General features: G+C 46.3%; 1 protein-coding gene across 2 annotated transcripts in view; it reads left to right on the plus strand.

Annotated features, from left to right (window-relative positions):
- ASTN1 (astrotactin 1) overlaps nucleotides 1-25,246 on the plus strand; it is a 323,486-nt gene that overhangs the window by 149,172 nt on the left and 149,068 nt on the right. For both annotated transcript variants that reach the window (XM_059146192.1, XM_059146193.1), the window contains exons 6-8: nucleotides 2,600-2,749; nucleotides 3,836-4,003; nucleotides 11,708-11,792. In XM_059146192.1, the coding sequence (XP_059002175.1) occupies nucleotides 2,600-2,749; nucleotides 3,836-4,003; nucleotides 11,708-11,792 (403 nt within the window). The remainder of the gene's footprint in view (nucleotides 1-2,599; nucleotides 2,750-3,835; nucleotides 4,004-11,707; nucleotides 11,793-25,246) is intronic.

Consider the following 25,246-nt stretch of genomic DNA (forward strand, 5'->3'; position numbering starts at 1 on the left):
ACTGAATACATCAATCAGGCCGGCACATTTTATAACTCACCTGCCATAGGTCAGGCTTTGTGATGGGAGGTAGAAACATGGAAACACGGCACGGTGATAAGCCCTAATTTAATATTATAAATAAAGTAAAATGAGTACTCAGAGGACAGAACAGGTCATTCGACCTGGCAGCAATAGGAGACAAAGAAGGAGAGAATAATTAGACCCGGGTTATATACAGCATGTAGAATTTATTGAAAAAGCAGATTCTAGGGTAAGGACAACCTAGTAAGGAAAACGGCATCTAGAAAGCCTGGAAGGCACAAAAGAACATGGTATTTTTAAGCACGTGAAAGCAGTTCTGTATGGCAAGGGTAAGAACACAGGCCACAGGGTAGTGGGGATGGGGCTGGATACCGGGCCAGATCCCCCAGGATCGCACCTGGGCCATGAGTTTGCCCTTGGTTCTGTAGGTCTCAGGGAACCACTGGACGTTTGGAAGCCAGGCAGAGATGCTGAGGATGGTTCGATGGTACAGAAGGACCAGGGAGGCGAGAAGATGAGTAGCAAGTCACTGCAATCATGTGAGAGCAGTGGCAAGTGCCCGTAAACAGTGACAACGCAGTGTGATAAAAGCTTTAACAGCAGGGTGCTCCCAGGGCTAGAGGAGCAGCAGGGGATGAGTGAGAATCTGCTCTCAAAGGTTTCAGGGAAGTGTTTACAAGGAGATGCTGTTGGAGCAGGGACTTGAAGAGTAGGTGTATACCAGGCTGACAAGGTGACAAAATGGCATTCTGCGGAGGAGGAAATGATATGTGCAAAGTCACAGAGACATAAACGATAATGGTCTAGTGAGAGAGTGGGAAAGGGTTTACTAGAATGAAGCGTACGGTGCAGGTTTGCAGTTTGCTTAGGAAATAAGGCCGGACAAGCAGGAGACAGCATGCGCCTTGACCGGAGGACTTGGACCTAACCCTTCAGTTGGTGCCCCTGGAGGCTTCTCAAGAGCATCTCACTGGTCCACTCAGCTTTGCAAAGGGCGCCTCTGGGGAGGCAAGGGTGGGGAGGTTGAGGCAGGGAGACTGGGCACACGACTGTTGCTGCGTCCAGGTGTGCGATGCTGGGCTTGGGTCAGGATGGAGAGAATGAAGGCAAGGGAGACTTTGGACCCAAGATGGAAACATATTTAACGGTATCGGAGGAGGGGGAGGGCGTGGCTTATAGAGCCGGGGGCGGGGTCAGACAAGGTGGAGTCTTCCGACTGGAGAAACCAAGTAGCTCAGGGTGCATTCTGCAGGTGGTGGAAATCAGAGGAAGAGGGAGGCAAAGACTCCCAAAGACTCCCCCGGGCCCAGAGATTGAGTAGTGCCTCGTCTGGGGGATGGTGCCCCAGCCCGACCCCTGCCTCTGTCCTGGCTCCTTAGCAGTGGCTTTTCCCTGGACGTGCCCTGTAGCCTCTCTGACGGTCTCTCTGTGGGAGCTGCCTCATCAGACCATGATCCTCGTTAAATGACATGAGCCACGTAAAGCCCGCACACTGGCGCCTGATGCAGAATTATGCTTTGTAAATTTTTACTGTCATTTTGAGGTTGATCTCTGTGAGACTTATTTTCCTTACCTGTGAAGTGGGTAGTTACTGTCTGGACTCCTAGATTTATTCTAAGGAAGCAAATAATAAAAATAAAAAAAGGTATGCAAAGCAATTTACCTGCTGTCTGACATAATAGATGCCTTTTATTTCTATCTGTCATAAATGCCAACACAGACCAGACCATTAGAAAATGACAAAGGACACATTCTATTGGCCACTTGCCTTGCTTTCTTACTTTCCCACATCTGTTCTGCCTCCGAGTGAAACATTCCTCTTATTACTACCATTTTATCCTCTGCACAAAAACCAAAAACAAAGACACACCAAGAAAACCTTCCTTCCTATTCCTGTCCGCAACCGCCTGCAAGTGCCTTCTCAGCATCCTTCTTTGCTCACTAGGCTGCCATTTATAATGTCACCCCAGTCACCGCAGGACTGGGGGGACCCTTCAGGCATGACAACATCCCCTACACAGCAGAACAGACTTTCCTCATTCCCGGTCCTCCAGACGGAGATTGACCTGTAGGACTCCCACCCACAGAGTTTGGGAAGTTCCTCAAGAGGCAGTTGGAGAAGTAGTTTGAGCCCTGGGAGGAAGGAGCTGGTTTGTGAGCGTGCCCTCTATGGGAAGCCGTGAGAAGTGCAGAGACTTCTAGAACGGGGTGGAAGCATCCTTACCACCCTTGGTCAAGAGGTTGGAGCTCAGTCAGGTGGGTAGCAGGGGAGAATGCCCTCCTCTATGATTTCTTTGTAAACCTGTCCCAGGAAAAGCGTGGAGAACTTGCACACAGCTGATCGTTGTTGACCCCGAGGACCATTAGCATGCTAAGCCCCTCTGAGTAGAGCTGACAACACGGTGTTGTTCCATGAGGATGAAGCTCATTGGGGTTGTGAGCTGAAACATTCTTTGCCTGGACTAGGTTTGCCCACTGCCTCCCCTGTTGTCTGGGCTGGGAAGCAGAAGGCCAGACTGGCCCCTCACTGCCAAGATTCTTACCACTGTGTGTCTTGCTTGTATCTTGCTTCCAGTGGGCTCTCCCAGAAGTCCTGTGAATAAGACCACCTTGACGCTGATTAGCATCACCAGCTGTGTGATCGGCCTCGTGTGCTCCTCTCACGTCAGCTGCCCCCTCATTGTCAAAATCACCCTGCATGTCCCCGAACACCTGATCGCCGATGGTAAGCTCGCTTCCGAGGATGTGGCTTCCTCCGCAAAGGGGAAGTTTTCATCTTGGGCCAGGAAGATAGAGAAGCCAGGCGTCACTGTTACTTATTACTGTAATTGAGGAAAAAACAAACCCAGATAAGTAAGGCTTAGGACACATAAGTAAGGCTTTGGATGGTCCACAGACAAAATCAGAAAGCAGGTTCAAAACAAAACAAAACAAAACAACAACAACACAAAAGTGAGCAGATTACCTCCTCTTCTCTATGCCCACTCCAATTTCTCATTTCTGTTTGCTTTCAAATAAGCCCCTGTCTAGGTAGAGAATTACAAAGCATGCTGGATACAGGCAGATAGACACCGAGAGATTTCTCTGGCTTTTGGGAAGGGAGAAGCTAACTGGGAACTTGGAAGGGGTTAAGAACCAGCCACACTTTGGTTTGGTATGCCCGGGTGAGAAATTCCTAATTGCAGTAACTTGCTAAAAGCCTGGAACTCTGAAGCAATAATTTCCTTTCATCGAGGGGGACCCCAGTAGAATGAGGGAGTTGTTTGGGTTCCGGAGGCCCTGATTTCTTGAAGCCCAGAGAACCTAATTGACTTGTTAAAGTCTCTTCTTTCGCCGCTAGAAGGCTGGAAACAGGTGGGGACTGTCCGCATCATTAGAGGGCCTGCTATTTGATGGCAAGTGGAGGCCCGGCGGCAGGTCCCCGCTCCTTGGGTGAATGCCAGTGCCTGTGGCTGGGTCTGGGTCTGATGGAGTCATGCTGTGGCCATCACAGAGTGGCTCTGCCCGATAATTCCTGGGGCCCACCCTGAAAGAGATGGTATCCACCAAGGCCAGGAGGAGGTCCAAGTGGTTGCCGAGCCTCCAACTGCTGATCCATCGCTCGGGGGTCATGACAGGCCAGGGCTGGTAGGCGTAATGACCTCGGGATTGGGCCGTTCTGTGGAGTGTCCCTTACTCTGTCTTGAGGGATGCTGGCCCGCACGTGCGCACGCATGTGCGCATGTGCTATGTGTGTGTGTGTTGTCTTGTGGGGTGTGTGTGTGTGTTGTCGTGTGCATGTCCAGGCATTCCTCTTCTCTCTCTCCCGCAGGGAGCCGGTTCATCCTGTTGGAGGGGAGCCAGCTGGATGCCAGTGACTGGCTGAACCCAGCTCAAGTGGTTCTCTTCTCTCAGCAGAACTCCAGTGGGCCCTGGGCCATGGACCTCTGTGCCCGGCGGCTCTTGGACCCCTGTGAACACCAATGCGACCCCGAAACTGGTAGGCAGGAGCACCGGGCAGCGGGTAACTGTCAGAGTGTGTGCCTCTTGCAATCACCCCCCTGGAAACCCCGACATCTTCTCCCAGTGTCTCCATTGCCTTCGGGGGCCTAGGCCGTGCAAGCTGCCAGTGTGCGGGGGCTCCTGAGTCCGTTGGCTTAGAATGTGGCGTGTTCAGGCAGAAAGCCTTGGAAGTACCCTATTTGTAGCCCCCATTCTGCATCCCAGATAGGCCAGTCTAGGATGACCTCCACCATCCATGTGGCATCCTGCCAGCGGATGTCAGCCGCTGGGGTTAGACCTTTTAATGCATGTTTATTGTAGAAAATTTGGAAAATTTAAGAAAGCTTATAGAAGAAAATGATAATCATCTATAATTCTCTCTCCTGGAGAAATCGCTTTAAAATCATAAGGTCCTCCCTTCCGATCTTTAATCTGTGCATGAGTTTGAGAGACTTACAAGCACGCTACGTCCAGTAGCTCTTTCTTGAGTTTTTCACTTCACATTCTATCGTGAAAATTTTCCAGAACCGTTAAATATTCCTCAATAACATAATTTTAATGGCTATTAGGTATTCCATTGTATGGCCATACCATAGCTCATTTAAATAGTTCCCTATTCGTTGACATTTAGGATGCTTTAAATTTTTAATTTTTACAAATACTACCAAATATCTTCCCACATAAATGCAGGGCACATGTGAAGTTAATATCTTCAGAGAAATCCTAGGAGAGAGATTACTGGGGCCAAGGGGAGAGACATTGCTCAGGCTGCCATGTTTTGAGACGGGGCTGGGGCTTCCCCGAGAGGGTCCACTTGCGGACAAGGCACGTGACGGTGCACGCCCCGAGCTTGTGAGCTCCACGATCCCGAGGAGTATGGGTCCCTCCTTCCAGGTTGCTGTGCACTTTCCTTGTAGAAGAGGGTTCATCTCCAACAATCTCCATCAAGATCTGAGTCTTTTAGATTCAGTAACACAGATAGATGCTTCCCAGAGCAGCGCGATGCCCTAGAACAAAGGAAGGCGTGTAATGACAGCTAAGACACCCAGGGGAAATGTTGGGAGCTGGGGGCCAATTCCTCCAGCTCTCTGTATCTCATGCACAGCCCCTTCTCCACCACACACACACACGCACACACGTATATATGCATACATGCACAAATGTGCATATATACACATACATATACATGCATACATAGGCACACACATGCACACACGTGCACACTTGCACACACACAGAGTACACATGTACATACACACATACACAGTGCACGCACCTACCCCTACAGGCACATTTTCTTCAGGTGCTGGGGTGGAGGGATATTAGTAACGTTTGAGTCCAAGGGACAGAGCCTTGCTTCTGTTGTGATGCATTGTGGTGTGTCTTTGGGAAGTAGCGGGCAGCTACAACATCCAGAGTTCACCTTCTTAGGTCTAAGGGCTATTGTCACCTGGACCCGTCATAGGGATTCCAGACCCCCATATGGAAGAGAAAGTATAGCATTTTAAACATCTGATGTCTAAGACTGTGCTTGCTTACTGCTCTTCCCACGCTGTCAGGCAAACACCAAATCAAACAGATGGGCCGTGTGCCATGCCCAAAAGCCAGTGTGCTCAGGAGAAAGGAAAAAGGGCTCATCTCCAAGGCAGGGCCACTCTGTACGCCTGAGCTGGTCTCTGGTCCCCTCCTGGCTGACTTGGAGTGGGAGATCCTAGGACAAGCTCAGTGCTTAAACTCACTTCTGAGACAAGCCTGATCTCCAGAGGGCCTTGGAAGGTTTTCCTGAGGTTTTAAAGAACAAGAAGCACTTGTGATTACATGTGGGGAGAGAAGGGATTGGTGTTTTGAGCATGGAGGGGTCTTAGAAATGATCCCCTTTAGATCAATACGTGAATTGTCCCAAGAATGTACATAACTCCCCCAAAGCCCCCTAGCTTCCCAAGGCATATAGTCTGTGTTCCGTCCATCATGAAGTCTGAACACAGGTAGGATTATGGAGGGTTGCATGACTTCCCCAGCCAAGTCGGATCCAACATATTTGTCCCTGAAGGCTATGGAAGCAGCCTTCAGTACTGAGCATGCTTCCCGAGCCAGGAGTTGGGGCGGCTGCTTGTCCACAGTGAAGTTCCCATCACCTGCCTCTTCAGTCTTCCCAGACATCTCGTTTCTAATCCTTGCTGAAAATGGCTCTGTGAAGCCCTCCTCTGCCAGTGGTTTCCCAGTCTCTGGGACGATTAACAAATAGCCGCTGGAAGGCCGGGGGGGAGACTGCAGATAGGAACCCACACCCCACACCGGAGACTAAGGTGCAACATCTTCCTTTGGGGGAGCAGCCGAGGAAGGCTGCTGCGGAGACATTTATTCCCATTAATGCTGGAAATGGAAGCCCTCCCCCTCCCCACCCTGCTTTCTTCCCGCACATGGGATGATGTGGTCAGCCCACACGCTCATCACTGAGAAACTTTATCGCCTCCCACACTCCATCCCGGAGCCTTCCTCCAAAGAGCTGAGTGTGGGAATTGGCTGCAAGTCAAGCCGATGTTATTTTTGCATCCCTCCAGCTAACTCACTTGGAAATGTCATAGTGTTGGGACATGTGCTTTCCCAGCCATGCCGAGGGGTCTGCCCATATGGAGATGTGGAGCTGTGCAAGGGCACGTGTGTACTTCTTCACGCACGCGTTGCACAAACACACAAACACACACGCTCATTCCCTGCAAAGGAGCATCCTCGGGGGCCTGGAGCTATCCTCAGGCAACCTTCTAGAGGGTTCCAGAGTGAAGTGTGTATTTACTCATCACCTGCGCTGTGGTCCAGAAGAGCAGCTGTGGTAGGCAGAATATTGGGTCCCCGACAGTGGGCTCCTCCTCATCCCCAGAACCTGTGAATGCGTTACATTACCTGGCAAAGATGAATTGAGGTTGCTAAACCAGTGGCTTTAAAATGGGGAGAGTAGGGGTGACTGGGCGGCTTAATCGGTGAAGCATCTGACTCTCGGTTTTGGCTCAGGTCGTGATCTCAGGGTTGTGAGATCGAGTCCTGAGCTGGGCTCCCTGCTCAGTGGGGAGTCTGCTTGAGATTCTCTCCCTTTGCCCCTTGTCCCACTTGCTCCAGCTCTCTCTCTCTCTCTCTCAAATAAATAAGTGAATCTTTAAAAAAATAAAACGAGGAGAGTATCTTGGATCACCTAGACGGGCCCAGTACAATCACAAGAGTCCTTCAAAGTGGAAGAGGGAGGCAGAGGCGGCGGCCAGACCCTACGAGCCGAGACATGAGAAGGACTCCAGCAGCCACTGCCGGCTTTGAAGCTGGAGGAAGGGGGCCCGGCATAAGGTAAATGGGACGGCTTCCAGAAGGTGGAAAAGGCAAGGAAATGGATCCTCCACTCAAGGCTCTGAAAAGGAGCGTAGCCCTACGGACTTCCAGTGTTTAGTCCCATGAGACGTATGTCAGACTTCTGACCTAAAGAACTGTAAGAAAATAAATGAGTATTGTTTCAGCCACTGGATTTGTGATCATTGTCATGGTGCCTGTGGAAACAGGAGGAGGAAAAGGGCAGAGAAGGGACAAGCGTCGTTATGCTCCTCTTTGTAGCTCCCCAGCCCTGTTTAGGGAAACCACAAAGACCCTTCAAAGACGTGTCAGGAGTCTATGGAAGAACTAGAGCTGGCGGAAGCTTGCTGATCTGTTTTCCTTCTACATTCTAGCGACACACGATTTGGGAGGGATGTGATGTAGCTAGAACTGTAAGCCCGGTGCCTGGAAGCTCTTGGCCAACTGCACACTGACCTTCTCCTCCCAGCTTTGTGACCTTAGGTGTGTCTCTGGCCCAGGTGGGCTAACAGCCAACTGCTGAGGTTGAATGGCTTCTTGCCCTGGCTGGATCTAGCCAGAGGCTGACTTTTCCTGTGACTTCCATGGGTTTTTCTTATGCTTGTCTGTTTGCTCACTTGCTTGGCTTTTGATGGAAACACAGACTAACTGGTTTCAGCAGCGTTTTTAACCCTCCATTCCTGGGCTTCGTTCTTCCTGTTGGGCTGCCGAGGAAGGTTCACACACCTGCTTGATTTCACAGCCCCCCGTCAGCCCCGGCCACAGACCCTCACTGCCTTTTTCAAGGGTCTGCAAGGAGCACAGGCTCCCAAGCGAAAGCAAATTTCAGTTGCCATCTACAGAAATCACTTCTACCCCAGATCTTTCTAGAGGCCAGTCCTGGCCACAGAGAAATACATAAGATTTGGCGAGGGGCGTTGGACCAGTTTTCTAGACTCAAGTCTAGCCCTCTTCCCCTTTCCTCGGTCTGAACCACTACCTCTCTGCCTCTCTGTCTCTGTCTCTCTCGAGCTCAGTTTGGCAGGGTTGCACAGCTCCCATTTTGTGCCCACTCTTTCCAGACTCCCTTTTGTGGCTCATTTAAAGCACCTTCCTTCAGGACGTACCTTGGCATACTTCCCTCTGTCTGCCCTCCCAGAGTCATGCGGGGCTCTTTGACTCTGGGCCTGCCTCTTGCCTGATGTCTCCACAGGGAGGGAGGCCAGGCAGTTAGAGATTACCCAAGTCCAGGTGTCTTCCAGAGATTTCCCTCTTCAGAGGAAGCGCAGCCCCCAATTCCATTTAGTAAAAGCGAACCGCCACCTGAAGGATAGGTGTCTCGGGCTTTTGTCCCTGTCAAGTCCAGCCCAGCCGTGTCTGAGGAGCCCAGCTTCAAGGTCTTTCCTTAATCCTTTGATGAGATTTGCACCGCAGTCCCTCACCTGTGGAATGGGAAATGAGGGGAGGCACGGGTGCCATATGGGTTACTTCAAGGCGTCTGACCTTGGGTGCCAAGCACAAATCAAGGGTAGCCCTTTCCTGGCCCTCCCTGGATCACCTCGATTGTCCCTTGGTGGGCTTCTACTCTCCGGCAGTGTGCTCGCCCGTGCGTGTCTCCTGCAGGGCACACTCCCTCCTGCTTGGGCTCCTCTCCGTGGCCGTGACACGTCTCTCCATTGGATTCCTGCAAACACCGCCACCGAGTCGGCACGTCATGTGTTCCCCGCCATCTGTCACAGCAGATGCAGAGACTGTAACACTTCTAGCTTAGGAGGGCATCCAACACCCTTGCGGGGTCTTTAAAATTCACAGCTAACAGTCGGAGCTTGTGTTCGCACGAAACCCCTCTTAAAGTCAAGAGTTAGCATTCGGTTGCCATAGCAACTTTCCTCCTCAAGTCTGAACTCCTTTCCGTGTAGATGGCCAAACTGGTTTTGAGGAGGAAGGCAGAAGGGGGGAACGTTTGGTGGGTTCCGGAAATGAGGATCATTTGGGAGGCAGATTTTGGCTATCCTCCGCCTCTAGCCTGATATGTTTGAAAATGTCTCCGTTGCTCTGACTTTGGGCTGCACGTGACATTATACGGAGGAAAAGCTTTCTCTCTTGTCGGTGGTGTCCCCACATAGTCTGAGTGATGGAACCCATAAGGAGATAATGACTTTGAAGGCAATCTGAGAAAGGTACATGCGTTTTACAAAGGGTACGAATCACCGTCGTTAGGAAAATCAGGCTCTGCGTGAACTCTGAGTTGTTAGTGCATTTATTTTTTACATGTTTTGTGGCAACTAGCTATCAAACGTGGAAGGACTCCCTTTTTTGTCAGTCCTCATTTCTAGGGCAAGGCCTCCAGCCAAGACCCCTCCGAGAGTCAGAGCGATGGGTCTGACAACCCCTTGAGGTTACTTCCTGCTTTTTAATGTTGCACAAGGACAGTCGGGAGATGATCTTCTGAAGGGAGAAGGAGGTCTGTGCCCTCTACCCATTAATCGCCTTTGATTTCTCTATCTTGAGAGTGGGGTAGTGGTGTAGTGGTGTTATTTATAAATGCAGGGCAAAATTTCAAGTTAATTAATTTTCCATTACACTCTATGTACAAAAATCGCTACTCGTGCAGAAAAGTGAACCTTGTTCCTGCCCCTGTGTAGCTTCTAGTCTTGAACCCCTGCTTTCCTTGAAATTGGTAAGATAGGAGGCCTGGCTCCTTGGTGATTTCCTTCTTTCATGGCCTCTGGTACTTGCCTTCTTTATCTTTCCTTCTCCCAGAGAAACCGCCTTCATCTGAGAGCTTTGTTATCACCCACCTAGTTTCAGACTTTGTTTTCCTGGTTCCAATCCCAGCTCCTGATGATTCCTGGGTACAGCTCAGTAGCCCTGAAGCTGGTGAATTTGAGCCTGGCAAATCTAGCTCATGTAAAGCCCGAGTGTCCCACACTGCCTCATACTGACCTCATACTCTGTGTAAAGCCCCCATAGACTAAGAAATCGCTAGTTTTCGCTTCACTCCTCAGCACCTTGAGCTAAGCAGGTGTGGGGGGAAGAATATGAGTGTTACCTGGTAGTGAGCCCCGATGGGGAGCACCTTAATAGGTCCATCTTGAAAGGAATGGCTAAGCTTAGATTCTAACAAAAACTCATTTCTTTAGAACCTACCCAATCCCTTCCCTCATAACTGTGGGGCCCCTTTGCTTCATTTTTGTTGGTTTTTGTCTTTGAAAAAAGAAAACAGCCCTCAAAGCTATTATTCTAGGTGTATCCTTTTCTAAGTGTCTCTTGCTAGAAAGATGAAGGAACTGTATGCCCCTTGTCTCCTTAGGGCGAGTCACTTTTGTGATTTACAGATTATAGGAAGTCACACCTTGTTCTTTTACCACCTACAAATTAACCAGCCAGTGAAGAGTTAACACTAGTGCTGTAGTAGGACTGATCTCAGCAGTTTAGGGATACATAACATTATGTAACAAATTATTAATATAAAGGAGCAGGAGCAATTTTTTTTCAAGCTCAGTGCTAAGGCAGGCAATGATTCTTAATCTTTGGGTCTTGAGTTTGCTTGTAAATCAGAAGAATGTCATGGAATCCTGCCGTGGGAAGACACACATACATGCATATACGGTTTTGCATACAATTCCAGAGGGGTTGTGAACCCCTTGGTGTATTAATGGAGTAACTAGTGGTGATGAAGCAGAGCAATATAGAGAATTGTGGGTGGTTCTTCTGTTTAACAGCTCCAAAATCATTAGCCATTTTCATTTAAAAACAAAAACCCGGAGTTCCTACAAAAACCATAACGGGTATGAGTGGCCTCCTTGGACCATGTGGTGGTTCTGTGGGTGGACAGCATGGCGTGGTAGAAACTAAGGTCCAGAGTCAGAGTCATAGATTCAGATGTTAACTGCACTTTATAAGCTGCCTCTAGATCCTTTCATTTTTGAGCCTCAGTTTCCCCAATCAGCATGACATAGCTAATAATACCTACTTTTCAATTGTCTTAGAAATATTTGGTGAAATAAGTCACTTAGGTGCTCTTTAAGCACTGCTTGCTCACCTAATAGGTGTGTGGCAGGAGACGGGGCACTGGGTAAATAAGGATGAAAAGGCCCTTTTGCTCAAAGCGTCTTGGTCTTTGTTTTTACGGAGCACCTTTGTAGGTTCTTTGTAAATGTTGCGTTCCTCTACTTGTGAAACTCAGCCCGTGGTAGCAAATGGAGAGATGGAGGGTGTGCTCATTCACATGGGCGGCAGAGATGGGGATGTGTGGCATAATGGGATTTATTGTTTCATCCACACCACTATTAGAGTCGGAGTTTCAGGTAATCATTTCATATTCATTTTCTCGAACAGACATGTTAATCAATTGCTTCCTGTTTCTTCTTCCTGCCCTGCTTCTAAGGGGAATGCCTCTGCTACGAAGGTTACATGAAGGATCCTGTACACAAGCACCTTTGCATTCGGAATGAATGGGGCACAAACCAGGGGTAAGTGCAGGGGATGGCAAGCGAGCCAGTTCCCAGCTGTCACCCTTCTTCGCGCAGACAAGACGCGGAGCAATTGCACGCAGGGGAACGCAGCTAAAGGGTGGTTATATTCTGAATCGCGAATGGGTAAAAATGTCACCGTGCATTTCCATATTTATACCATCCCAGTGACGTCCGTGTCATCTTTTCCTCCATTTACGAGTTCAGAGATGATGCCTCTGACTCGCAGCCCCACAGCCTCCAGCTGGGATCTGAAAAATCAAGCTGTCCCTGCCTTCTTTCTCATTCCACTGCCAGTCACCAGGCTTCCACAGGCAGAACTCAGCTGAGGATTTTGTTGGAGAGGCACGAAGCCGCGCAGACTCCCGTGTGGCTCTCCCAGAGATCGAGGAGCTTTGAGAGACGGACATGAGGAGAAACGTAATTTCCCCACCTCATTTAGCAAGGGTGACGTACGGGAGTGCTCCACAATGAGTCACAGCACTCCTGCTAGGTCCCCAGTCGCCCTTTCTCCCTGAGACCTTTGCTTTCCCCCAAGCACACATGACTGGGATAAGAGTTCCCTTGCCTTGTCCTTTTATTGTGATTTTTTTTTTACATTAAAAAAAATTGTTGTGACAAAATCTACATCCCATAAAATTGAGCATTTCAATCATTTGAAGTGTATGATTCAGTGGCACGGAGATCATTCACATGGCTGCCAGCCATGAGGACTGTGCATTGTCCTTTGCTTTCTAGAGGCAACTTTCTACTCTGTTTTGGGTGCCAAGAGCTTGCTTTCTGCATTGGCTCGTTCGTGGAGCAGGGTGGGAAGAGAAAGGGATCGATGAACTCTAATAATAGCAGTCGATGGAACAGGGAACACTAGAAAGAAATCAAGGCACAAGCCACCTGAGAGTGATTGCTTTTGTGCAGGTTGGAAATGTGTTTGCAGCCTGACAAGGTGGAAAAAAAAAAAAAAAGGCGCCACCATCATTTCATACATTGCCATGTAGGACTGCTATCCCCGAGGTCGATGATCTGCCCCCTTTGTAGGATTCTGATGAGACCGAGCCTAGAATAGTGAGTGTAGTTCTGGACTCTCTCAGCAATAAATATGGAGACAAATGGGTGAGAGTTTGGAGAAGAGCAATAAAAATGATTGAAGAGCCCAAGGGAGTGATTTATGATGAAGGATAGAAGGACTCAACTCGGAGAACTGGTCAGCTGATGACTAAGTCAAGGCATGATAGATGCCCATCGATGTTAGAAGAGGGCAAATGTTCTGGAACGGGTTGAGGTTGAGGAATAAGGACGAGAAAGAATGAAGTTAGGGGAAGGAAATCTGAGTCACAGGTCAGAAAACTTGAGGAAGTCAAAATGCCATGAAATTTTTCTGTTGGTGGAAATGAAGGATTGCCCTGTTTCCATTGAACTTGAGATCACATCAGAGAGGCAGCCCCCCCCCCCCGATTTGGAGGAAGATGTTTGTAGAAGGGTATAAATGCACGTGAGGTTGTGTGTTGTTGAAAGACGGGTGGGGAGGGCCGAGGACTTGGCTGATAGATGTCGGGTAGGGTATGAATACAGAGACCCGTTTGCTGTTTAGAGTCACCTTAGTCCCCTCCCTCTCTGACCCCTGAAACGTTTGCCTCGCAGATGGGGAGCCAGGATTTTTAGCCCTAGTGATGGCCGAGCATCTCGGGTTCACCATGATTCTGAGTAAAATGTTGTAAAGGGTGATGGATAACCAACTCTCTATCATTTAGCCTGCAAACTTGCTGCTGAAGAAAACAATGACAAAATATAATTTTGCTTTTTGCCCTGAATGATCCAGGCTGGCCCTCTGTAGTGATTGGATTTGGTGGCTAATCGCTCAAGCCTCCACGTCCTTCGTCCCTCGAGTTGCAGACAGATCATGAGAGGACAGGCCTGGCTTCACTTGGTAATTGCACAAGGGTTCGTCATCCCCTCTGGCTGCGTTGTAGAGGCAGTCTTGGGATGTAGACAAGAGCCTCCAGGGACTCAGTGGAGGCCCCATGTTGATGTCATTTAAAATAAGACAGGCTGGAGCACCGAGCTGCAGACTGACAGGAACATTAGCCCCAGGAAACAGACAAGGAGACCTAATCTGTCATTTCCATCTCTAATTTCCATTATTCTCTGATCATCACTGTCTGCGAGGTCTCGTTTTGGACACTAATAAAATAATGGAGCAACTGTAAGGAGGGAAAAAAGTGACTATCTTGGGGATAATGGAACCAGGAGTGATAAGCAGCATGGATTTATATGTATATAAAAAAGGCCAGACTAAAGACTGCATTTCCCTCATAAAATGACAAGATAAATGAAAAGTGGAGGATGCCATACATCTTGATTTAAATTGGGGGTCTGATGCCACGTTTCTCTAAATGATTCTTACAAAATTAATCGAAATTGATTTGAACGTGAAGTCTGTCACTTGAATGGAAACTGGCCTAACAGATTGCCAACTAATGATACGTATTGGAGTATTATGGAAAAATCGATGGCGGGCCTGATTTTCCTGAATATTTAATGTTCCAGAAGTCGAAGGGAAGCAGCATGTGTAGGTATTTATATTTTTCACCTAATATCCTTGTATTGCATACATAAAAATAGCTGAACATTCTTTAGAAGTAGAACAAGCAAATCCCAGGACAGTGATATTGAAAATGAATTCCCCTGTGAAAAATCTAGGTTAATGTATGAGGAGAAAAGTAGCAATAAGCTTTCATGACTTTCAGACAAGGAAGAAAATTGATTAAGGACATTAATACAAAAAATTACACCTCCAAGTTTACCCAGCCTCTCCCTGGTGCTCCAGGTTACCGAGACCGTGTGTGCGCGTGCGCCTTTGAGCCCGTGTGCGTGCTTCCCATGGGTATGTGGTATGCGTATGCGTGGTGTGTGTGTGTAAGGGAGCAGGTTTATTCATACAGATGCTCTCAGCCCTGCACACCATCATTTATGTGCTCACTCGTTCATGTTTTCTGCAAATACTCAGTTGATTACCTATTGTGCTGGGATAAACTAGATTGCTTATTAAAAGATGTGGTCTCTGCTCTGGAAAAACTACCGGTCTAGATAGATAATGGGTACATAACAGGAAAATGACAATAAATTCTAAAACCTATTAAAAGAAAGAAAGGTCTGTGTGATCACAGTTGAAGGGGTGACTTAGGTGACATCTAAGAACCTAGAATGGAATGTTGTGGAGAAGTTTCCTAGGCTGACCAAGGAAATTCTAAGCAAAGGGAATAGCATATGTGAAGTCCTGGAGACCTAAGAAGCATGACTTCTCTAGGACTAGCAAATAAATAGTCCAGTGTAGCTTAAGAGTGCAGTTTACAAAGACAGGAGAAGAGATTGATAGAGTGGTTAAAGACTAGCTCTGGAGGAGCTCTTGCTTTCTAAGGCTTTGGATGCTGAAATTCCATGTAGGTGCCCCTAAAATTGTTAGCAGAGGGGAGAAGTTCCAAGCTGTCTGTGCATTTGGTGGAATTGTCTCTCACTATATGTTATCATTCTGGGTCCTTCAAAATAAAATAAAATAAAATAGGGCACCTGGGTGGCTTAGTCAGGTAAGCATCTCCATCAGCTAAGGTCATGATATCTGGGTCCTGGGAATGAGTCCTGCGTTTGGCTCCCTGCTCAGTGGGGAGTCTGCTTCTCTCTCTACTCCTCCGCCCTGCTTGTGATCTCTCTCTCTCAAATAAATAAGTAAAATCGTTTTAAAAAAATTACATAAATTAAAATAACTCTAAAAAGAAAACAAAAAGCAAAACAAACCCACTCAAAACCTCTTGAGACTATCTAAACTTGTATTTATCCGGATTCTGTAAGTAAAACCTAGCCCTAACATTATTCTGTAGATAACAAGTTTTTAAGAGAAAACAACAAAGAATGACAGAATCAGGCACCATGTGTGTGAGGCATGTGAGTAATGGGGGTTGCAACCATTTCTTGGTGACTCTGGTTCTGCCAAAAATGCCCATGTTGAGAAATGTGTGAGTGGATCTGGGAGGTGAAGCTAGTCACTGTTGTGAACCCAGGTGACTGGGTCAGGTCACCAGTTGTAAAATTACTGAATTCATTACATAAGAAGCTCCTATTCACTAAAAGTAAAAAAAAAAAAAAAAAAAAAAAAAAAGTCTTCAAAAAGATTTAAACAAAGTCACAGATGACAGATTTCTAATGAGTTATTAAAAGAACATGGGATATTTGAGATTATATTTTTGGTCTTCATGGTTGGCAACAAAATCAATCATTTCCTGCCACAGCATTCCTGGTGACAGAGGTGTCCCACAGAGGACTTAGGGTATAAAAGGGTCCTACCCCCAGCATGGGGCTTTACCAGGTCTTCTGTCTAACCTGCCATGAATTCACTGGAAATTGCTCAGCCTCCTATCATTGTGGCTTTATAGATACAGAGAGGGACTGTTAGAGTATATATCTAGTATTTGCTCGACAACAAGTACAAATTGAGAATTCTAACAAGAAATGAAACCAATAAACGAGGGTGGAGGAAGCAAGAGAGATTGATTTACAGGAACATATTACAGAAGAAAAAAAAATTATTTAGCTCCTTTGGAGATTATTAAGAAAAGCTATCAGAAGTTGTTTGTTGTTGTTAAATTAAAAGTGTGCCCCAGGGGCTTCTAGCTACATTTTTCAGAACACCCCATTACATAAAATTCATGCATTTGAATATTCTTCCTGAACAATAATCTGATTTCTTATTCTGGCATCTCAGGTACAGAGGGCAACAGCAAGGATATTTCCCACTAAAGGACTCTGGCATATCACTAGATTTCCATGCTGAAGGATGGTGATCAAGTGATAATTCATGAGACTGGAAGAGCTGGCAGTGGGAAATGAACAGGTGTTCTCTGTGGTTTTAGAAGCTGTTGTCAGGAATCAGAACCTTCTCTCACTGCCTACTCAGGAGCCAACACGTTTACCATCATATCCCCAGATAAGGACACATGTGCGCATGTGCGCATATGCGCATGCGTACTTTTCCTGCTCTACAGCCCACGCCACATTCATCTGTCCCTTCCATTGTGCCAGGTGCTTCCTGTTCTCTTCTTCTCTTTCTACCTCTTCTCCCTGCTGCCCCCTCCCAGGAGGGACTGCCTGGGGATTCTAAATCCATATAAGGAGCAAATGCCTCACCCCATAGAATCCAGTTTCCTTTTCAAGCCAAGAATGAGGACGGTGTCTATCAAGGTTGTCCTCAACCCCTCTGTTGTGCTCAAAATACGTCCCTGATGGCAGTAATTATATTTGGGCCTGCCTGAATGATGCCGTTCGGAACATTTCCCTGGAGACAACCCTCAGTGCAATGACCAGAGACCAGTGGAGAGGATGCCCCGGCCTCAGGGTTCTAGGTATGGAGCAGAAACCAGACTCCCCCGGTGACTCAAAATGAACCACAAACCTGTCCTCACCTCCTGCCCTTCTACAACTGAGCAGAGCCCTCCTTTCAGCTCTCTGAAAATCACAGGGCAAATGTCCAGCCACTGGAGGGCAGTAACTGCAACGCTGGGGTGCATCTCTGATCCCAAGTACGGGTCTTGGGCAGTGTTTGGCCTCCTTTGACCTGCCCAAAGTCTCTTTAGAAGTGACTCAGCTGGAGTCAGACAGTCCTGGGTGACATATGACAGTTCCCGACTTCTCTCTGCCCATTTCTAGATCATAGTCTGGTTTTTATTTTCCCACCCACGTGTCGCTGATTTGTGTCACAGATGCCCCCAGTCGCCTTCCCACAACCCCTCAGACAAGATTTGCAGGCCAGCCTGGCACTGCTCTTTTTATCTCTGGGTGCCCTACACCCTGCCCTCCAGCCCTGTGGGCATTGTCCATGCCAGCACCTGTCATTGCCATGCCATGCACAAATGGGATTATCTTCCCTTTAGCTCTTTTTCTGTTTCTGTGTGTATGTGTGTGTCACTCTTTGTAATTACTTTAAACTTATTCACATATTCCTAACAAGGGTTCCCAGTGTATTTATTTGGCCCCTTATTTCTCATTCTTCTTTTTTTCCCTCCTTGTTCTTTGCTTCCATTTCCACCTCTTCCCCCAGGAGTCAAGGGCAATGTAGCTGTCCTTTCTCCCACCCATTCCAGTGTGAGACAGATCTTCATCTTCACTCTTGGAATGAAGTTTAAAGTTCCTAGTTTCCTTCTCTTTAGAAGCCCCACTGTAACCTGAGTCCAGATGAACTGTCGTCCTGTGGAAAGAGGGCTGACCCCTCCCTGGACAAGCAGGCAGGAACCAAGCAGTTGCACATGAAGCCCCACCTACCAGGACCTTTAAAACAGATGTAAGAGGATCAGGTCCCCCACTTGGCTTGGGAGACTCTGCACCTCGTCCTCAGGGATTTTCTCAGGTGCAAACATGTTGACTTGACCTATTTTCACAAAAGGTGTGTGGTCAGTCTGCTGAGTACAGTGATGGACCTTGTAGATTACAGATAGACATCTGGCTAGTAGAAAACTGAGGGCTGAAACCTAGCCCGTGCTCTGCAAGGCAAACAAACCCTGAGACAAAGGCTGTGTTTGTCCAGGTGGGCACCTTTTTCTAATTTACACAGAGGCACTTAATGAGCTGTGTGGACCCTGACTGTGGTCATTTTAGGTGATGCCCTTTGCTCCCCTCTTAGAGGCAACTATAACCTCCTTGGTTACTAAAGGTGATACAAGAGCAAAATATGCCATTAGTAATTGACTCCCTGTTACCTGTGCATGAAGCAAATCCTTAAGAATCATCTGGGGAGCTTAGTTAAAATACGGATTTCTGATTTCTGCCTCCGGAAATTTTAATTTCATAGGTCTGGGAGAGGCTCCAAAATCTCTACCTACAAAATATTTCCCCAAATGATTCTGAAGCATAGCCAGACTTAAGAAACCTCCCAGAGCTGGACCCCGGAGTCTCTAGATCCCTCGGGAGGGTGCCCTCTTACCACTGCACCATCCCCTGCAATGAAAATAAGAACGGGTTTGTAGGCTGTGGCTGAGGACATCCTAATGGATCCTTGCATTTTATTGATTGGGAAATTGAGGACCAGAGAGGTGAAAAAACTTACTTAAGGTCAGAGAGCTGGTGGCCAACCTTGACAGTGCTGGGTGGGTACTGGAGCTAAGTCAGTCAGGTAAACAGATTTCAAAGAGAGTGCAAAGCATGTAATACTCTGAAAGCCAGTTACCAGCGGTAGATGAGAGCTGGACATTCTGAGGTCCCCAACTGTTTCTTGGTGTCCTCCGCCCCCTCTTTCTCCCCCCGACCCCAGGATGGAGGGGCCTTCTCATCCCATTTTTCCCTGAGTGACAGGTGTCTGCCATCCCCCCTACTGTACTGCGTACCCCCTGGAGGAGGGTGAAGCTACCACTGTGTTCTCGCTGACTAGTCCAGTCACGGCACCAAGAGACTTATTTTAAACAGTGCCGGAGGCGGGAATACTCATATTTCCTCCAACATGACCACCAGGGTGAAAAAAAAATCAACCTCAATTTACCCTCCCATCTGCTCAAGAATGGAAGATAAATTGTTTCAATTTTATAGAAATGAATGTTTTATGTCTTGCCCATGCTTTCCAGATAGTGTCCTGAATTTATATATTCTACTGAATGCATGGATATTTTCCACTAAGAATGCGCGCTGGACCTTCAGCTTCCTTGGGTATTGGTCTGAGAATACTAGGTTTGAGAGTGCTGTCATTTCCCCTGGCTTTGGAGATCTTGGCTATTTATCTTTTTTTTTTTTTTCTTGAAAATAAATAGAAAAAAAAATCCACTCATTATCCCATGCTCAGAGAAAACTACCATTATCATTTTGGCACATGTCCTCCCAATTTCTTTTGCTATGCATCGAAAATTTTGCTTCCCCTTATTCCCCTCAATTCTGTATATATTTTTGTTCTCTTTCATAATTTAACAATAAACATGTATTACATTTATAATCACAAAATTTGGAGGCAAAAGATAAGGAAGGAAGCTTTAAAAGTGTCTTTGTGGTACATTCTTTTTCTTAAAACTTTTGCCATGGGGAAGTTATTCTTCATGTCTCACTAAACCCTCAATTTTAACCTGATTTTGGGGGAGAGAAGAAAGTGGTTCAGGGTCTAGCATTCAGGTCAGACTCTAATAAAACATCTCTATAAGTCTGGTAGCAAAGGGCCGAGTGAACCGCAAACAGCAAACCTCACATTTAGCACAGTATTTAATGCCGTACAACCTCACATTTAGCACAGTATTTAATGCACTGAAGACTTTAGCGGTCCCTCATATAATGCTGATTAATAGCTATCATTTATTAAGTATATAATGCAGGACTCAGTCTTTTTTTAAAAAAAAATCACTGATCTTGATGAAAATTCTATGAACTGGTTAAGAGGTGAGTAGTTAATAGTGTTTATTCTACGTACGATTTCTGTGAAAACAATTTTAGTGAAAATAATCTTAAGGCGTAGCCTTCCTAGATTAAGTATTTTGGATTCTTGTTCAGACATGCATGCTGTAATTATCTTTTTGAAATTTTAACTTCATGTAATTTTGGAAATTGGAGAGCAGACGTTTTGTCACTACACAGCTTTTTTTTTTTTAACTTTATTTTTTCCTTTTAATAAAAGGATTGAAGATAATTGGTAGAAAATCTAGGGAAAAACACACACAAGCAGTAAAAAGAAGAAAATCTAAGCTACCTGAAGTACCATTCCCTGGAGGGAACTCATTCTGACCTTTTATTTTGTTTGTTTAAGTATAATCCTTTTTTAACAAAAATCTCTTCATAGTGTTGTAACTCTTGCTCTGCTTTATACATATCTGCTATATACACGTGTGCACAGACACATACATATGTATGTATAATGAGAACGAACAGACACATGCACACACACGCCCACATATACATATACATATGTATGTATGATGAGAACGATGCCTATTTTTATTCGAGGCTCAGTTGTACGATGACCAGAGTCATGGAGTCATGAACAGAACCTGTTCTTGGTATCTGATGCCAACATCTAGGCTCTTATTAAATTATGATGTAGCTCAGCATTGGGATAGTTTTTTTCCTCCTTATAGTCTTCTTTCCACCAACCATATTAACCTTCCCCAAGGTTTTCCACACCAAGAGTAGCATCATTTGCCTGAAGAGATATAGCCTGAACCAGGCTTTCTAGTCAAAGTTGCCGTTTGGCCCTAAGACCCTTGAATGTAGAAGAGTCCGAGATTTCAGTTGTGCAGGACCTTGGACAGCTGCTCAAAGCCCAGGTGCCAGGCAGGTGGAGGATCCCATGAGGGTGTCCAGACCACAGTTCTCCGCATGGGCTTCTTCCCATCCTGATGCACAGCAGAGACTCCCTTGTTTATAGCCACAGGAAAAAGGTGATTTTATTGTTTTTTCAGTGTTCCAAAATTCATTGTTTATGTACTACACCCAGTGTCCCATGCAATACGTGCCCTCCTTAATACCCACCACAGGGCTCACCCATTCACCCACCCCTTACCCTCTAAAACCTATTTGTTTCTCAGAGTCCACAGTCTCTCATGCTTCCTCTCCCCCTCCAATTTCCCCCAATTCACTTACCCTTTCCTTCTCCTAATGTCCTCCATGTTATTCCTTATGCTCCACAAGTAAGTGAAACCATATGATAGTTGGTTGACTCTGCTTGACTTATTTGGCTCAGCATAATCTCTTCCAGTCCCATTCATGTTGTTACAAAAGTTGGGTATTCATCCTTTCTGATGGAGACATAATACTCCATTGTATGTATGGACTACATCTTCTTTATCCATTCATCTGTTGAAGGGTATCTTGGCTCTTTCCACAGTTTGGTGATTGTGGATATTGCTGCTATGAACATTGGGGTCCATATGGCCCTTCTTTTCACTACATTTGTATCTTTGGGGTAAATACCCAGTAGTGCAATTGCTGGGTCATAGGGTAGCTCTATTTTTAACTAATTGAGGACTCTCCACACTGTTTTCCAAAGTGGCTGCACCAACTTGCATCCCCACCAACAGTGTAAGAGGGTTCCCCTTTCTCCATAGCCTCTCCAACATTTGTTGTTCCCTGTATTGTTAATCTTTACCATTCTAACTGGTGTAATGTGGTCACAATGTGGTTTTGATTTGAATTTCCCTGATGGCTAATGATGATGAATATTTTTTCATGAGTCTGCTAGCCATTTGCATGTCTTCTTTGGAGAAGAGTCTGTTCATGTTGTCTGCCCATTTTTTGACATGATTATCTGTTTTTTGGGTGTTGAGTTTATAAGTCTTGGATATCTGCCCTTTGTAGGGTCATTTGCGAATATCTTCTCCTCATGGAAGGGTGACTTTAAATGGAGTGAGAGCTCACCATTTTGGGATAGTCAAAAATGGGAACACAGTCCACGTTGAAAGCCTACCTGGAGTGGAATTAACATCAGTGTAATGAGCCACAGTACTTTGTAAGCCTGGTATTAAAGCGCTCCCCACACTGTGCCCTTTAAGTGCTGTAGTAATAGTACTGATGTTAATATTAGTAATAATAATAACTGACAAATAGCCCTTGTGATGCACCAGCCCCGCTCCTCAGTATTTTTCATGTACCAATGCGTGTAATTCTCATTTCAATGTTATGAAGTAGAAACTACTAATGGCCCCATTTCACAGGTGAATCACTTGACTATTGTAGCAATATTGCAAAGTCTCAGAGGCAAGAAAAGAGACTCTTGGGGTCCCTAAAGAGAACTTTCCTGTGTCCAGTCCCTCCAGGGCTAGAGAGTCTCTAAATGAAATGGAAGCTGGAGAGAAGCTGCAGTTCACCCTCGAGACTCTGGGGCCAGGGGATCCATGAGTTGACGCCTGAATTAGAACAATGACAAGTATGTAGTCTGTAGTTAAGCATCTCTTTCAGAATGATGTAGAGGCCTAGGGAAAGTGACAAGCCACTAGAGGGACCTCGCTGGGGACTTAAGCATGGTAAATGCCATTGGCTGCTGCCCAATCCAGGTTGGAAAAAAGCATTCAGACATATCCTCGGGGCCCCCGGCTGGTAACTGTCCATCAGAGGCAGATGTCTGCTACTGACTAGCTCTATGCTGTGGATGGTGTGGAACCATGGCCATGTGTTCAAGTCAAGATGGCCCATTACTGGGGCACCTGGGTGGTTCAGTGGGTTAAGCCTCTGCCTTCAGCTCAGGTCATGATCTTAGGGTCCTGGGATCAAATCACGTATCGGGCTCTCTGCTCCACAGGGAGCTGCTTCCTTATCTCTCTCTTTCTGCCTGCCTCTCTGCCTACTTGTGATCTCTCTCTGTCAAATAAACAAATCTTAAAAAAAAAAAAAAAAAAAGATGGCCCATTACTGTAGCAGAGGGCGTGGCATAGCCTAGATCATGGACCATACACCTGGATTGCATTTACTCATCTACCAGCACAATCATGGGAGAATAAAATCCCTAGTCAGGTCCTCATTGTTAGCAAAAATTTCAGAACTTTTCCCCAATGGGTCAGGAGTGGCATCTTCATGTTTGAGAGACGGGGGCATCCATCTTCCCCAAGCTACTTGGCCTAGGATAAAGATCGTCTGGAATACGTTCAGGGATTTTTCTTTCCAGAGATAAGCTTGGGTATCATTAACTGGACTTCACTTAACTATAGCCTTGGTCAAACTCTTTCATCCGAACTGGGAGGCTGTGGAGTCCTTACTTCCAAGAGGATTAATGTTCATCTGCTCACATTTTTATCTGTATGGGGGCAGCAGAGCTCGGTGGGAAGAGTGTATTGTTGGCCTGAGATTTGGGCTCAAATCTTATTTCTTCTATTTAAAAGCACTGTATTTTGGGCTGACTTCATAACTTTTTTGAGTCTTAACTTCATCATCAGTAAAAATAAGAAGAATAGTATCTACTTCAGGGAAGCCTGGGTGGCTCAGTCTGTCGAGCCTCTGTTTTCGGCTCCGGTCGTGATCCTAGGATCCTGGGATCGAGTCCCACATCGGACTCCTTGCTTGATGGGGAACCTGTTCCTCTCTCTGCCTCTGCCTGTCACTCTGCCTGCTTTTCCGTGCTCTCTCTCTTTAACAAATAAATAAATAAAATCTTTAAAAAAGAAATAGTATCTACTTCATAGAGTTGATAGGTTTATGAAGAAAACATAAATAAAATATGTTGTACTCAATAATGTTAAAGAAAATATATGAGCTCTCAGCAAGTAATGGCATTGAGTTTCTTTGAACTGCCACCAAATCTTAGTATCAGTTTGGCAAGTTGGGTTTAGAGTAATGGGGCGCCTGGGTAGCTCAGTCATTAAACGCCTGCCTTCACCTCAGGTCATATTCCAGAATCCTGGGATTGAGCCCTGCATCGGGCTCCCTGCTCAGCAGGAAGTCTGCTTCTCCCTCTCCCTCTGTCTGCAGCTCCCCCTGCTTGTGCTCTCTTTTTCTCTGTGTGTCAAAGAAAGAAAGAAAGAAAGAAAGAAAGAAAGAAAGAAAGGAAGAAATAGAGAATAACCTACCGTTAGAATGGAAATCTCACCAGGGCACAATGCCTGGTATTTCATGACACCATCACATCAAAATACACTGTATCTGTTACCTCGTTTAAATAATAACGAGTAATGTTCACTGAGTGCTTTCTATGTAAAGGCATTATTTGTAAATGCTGTGTAAGTGTTCATATCATTCCCTCCTCATGTCATGCAGATGTGGAACCTATGGCACAAAGGGTCCAATAACGTACCTAAGAGCATATGGTAGGAATGAATGGCGGGAGATGGAATGACCCCAACAGTCTGAGCCTGTGTCTTAGCTCTTAGTGTGATGGATGAAGACCAGTGTGGCTACCATGTAGCCTCTCATGATAAGGCCTCCCAGCTCTCAAGGCCCTTGCATTTGTTTCCAGCCTGGCTGAACTGCTTGCCTCCTGACCATCCTTAACTTTTTACTTGACACCCTCCCCACTTTTACTCAGGACACTTCTTCCTCTCCAGTTACTCCCTCCATTACCTTCCAGTAAATTCTATCCATTCTCCAAGGCCCTTTCTAAATCCCTGCTCCTCCATAAAGTCTTCCCTCATTCCCCAGTTGGAAGCCATCTTCTCCTTCTTTGAGCTGCCTCAGACCTCGTGGCAGTTGCCACAATGTGCCTTGTTATTTCTATCCCTAGGTTGGTCTTGACCCCTTGTAGACCGACCAGAACACCTTTGGAGCAAAGGCTAAATTTTGAGTCTCATTCTCAAGTACACAGTTTCTTGTATATGGTAGGTGCTCAATAAAAATGGAGTAGGTACTGGTGAGATTTCAAGCATTATGAGAAATGGAATAACAGGAAAGATATTTATGTTGGGGGCAGGAAGGAAGGAGGGTCCTGAGATCACTCACCACTCATCACTTCCACTAAGGACTTCCTCTTTCCCAAACGCCCTCTTCAATCTTCACAACAGTCCTATGAGGCCAGTCCATTA

This window comes from Mustela lutreola, chromosome 14, assembly GCF_030435805.1.
Source record: "Mustela lutreola isolate mMusLut2 chromosome 14, mMusLut2.pri, whole genome shotgun sequence".
NCBI lineage: Eukaryota > Metazoa > Chordata > Mammalia > Carnivora > Mustelidae > Mustela > Mustela lutreola.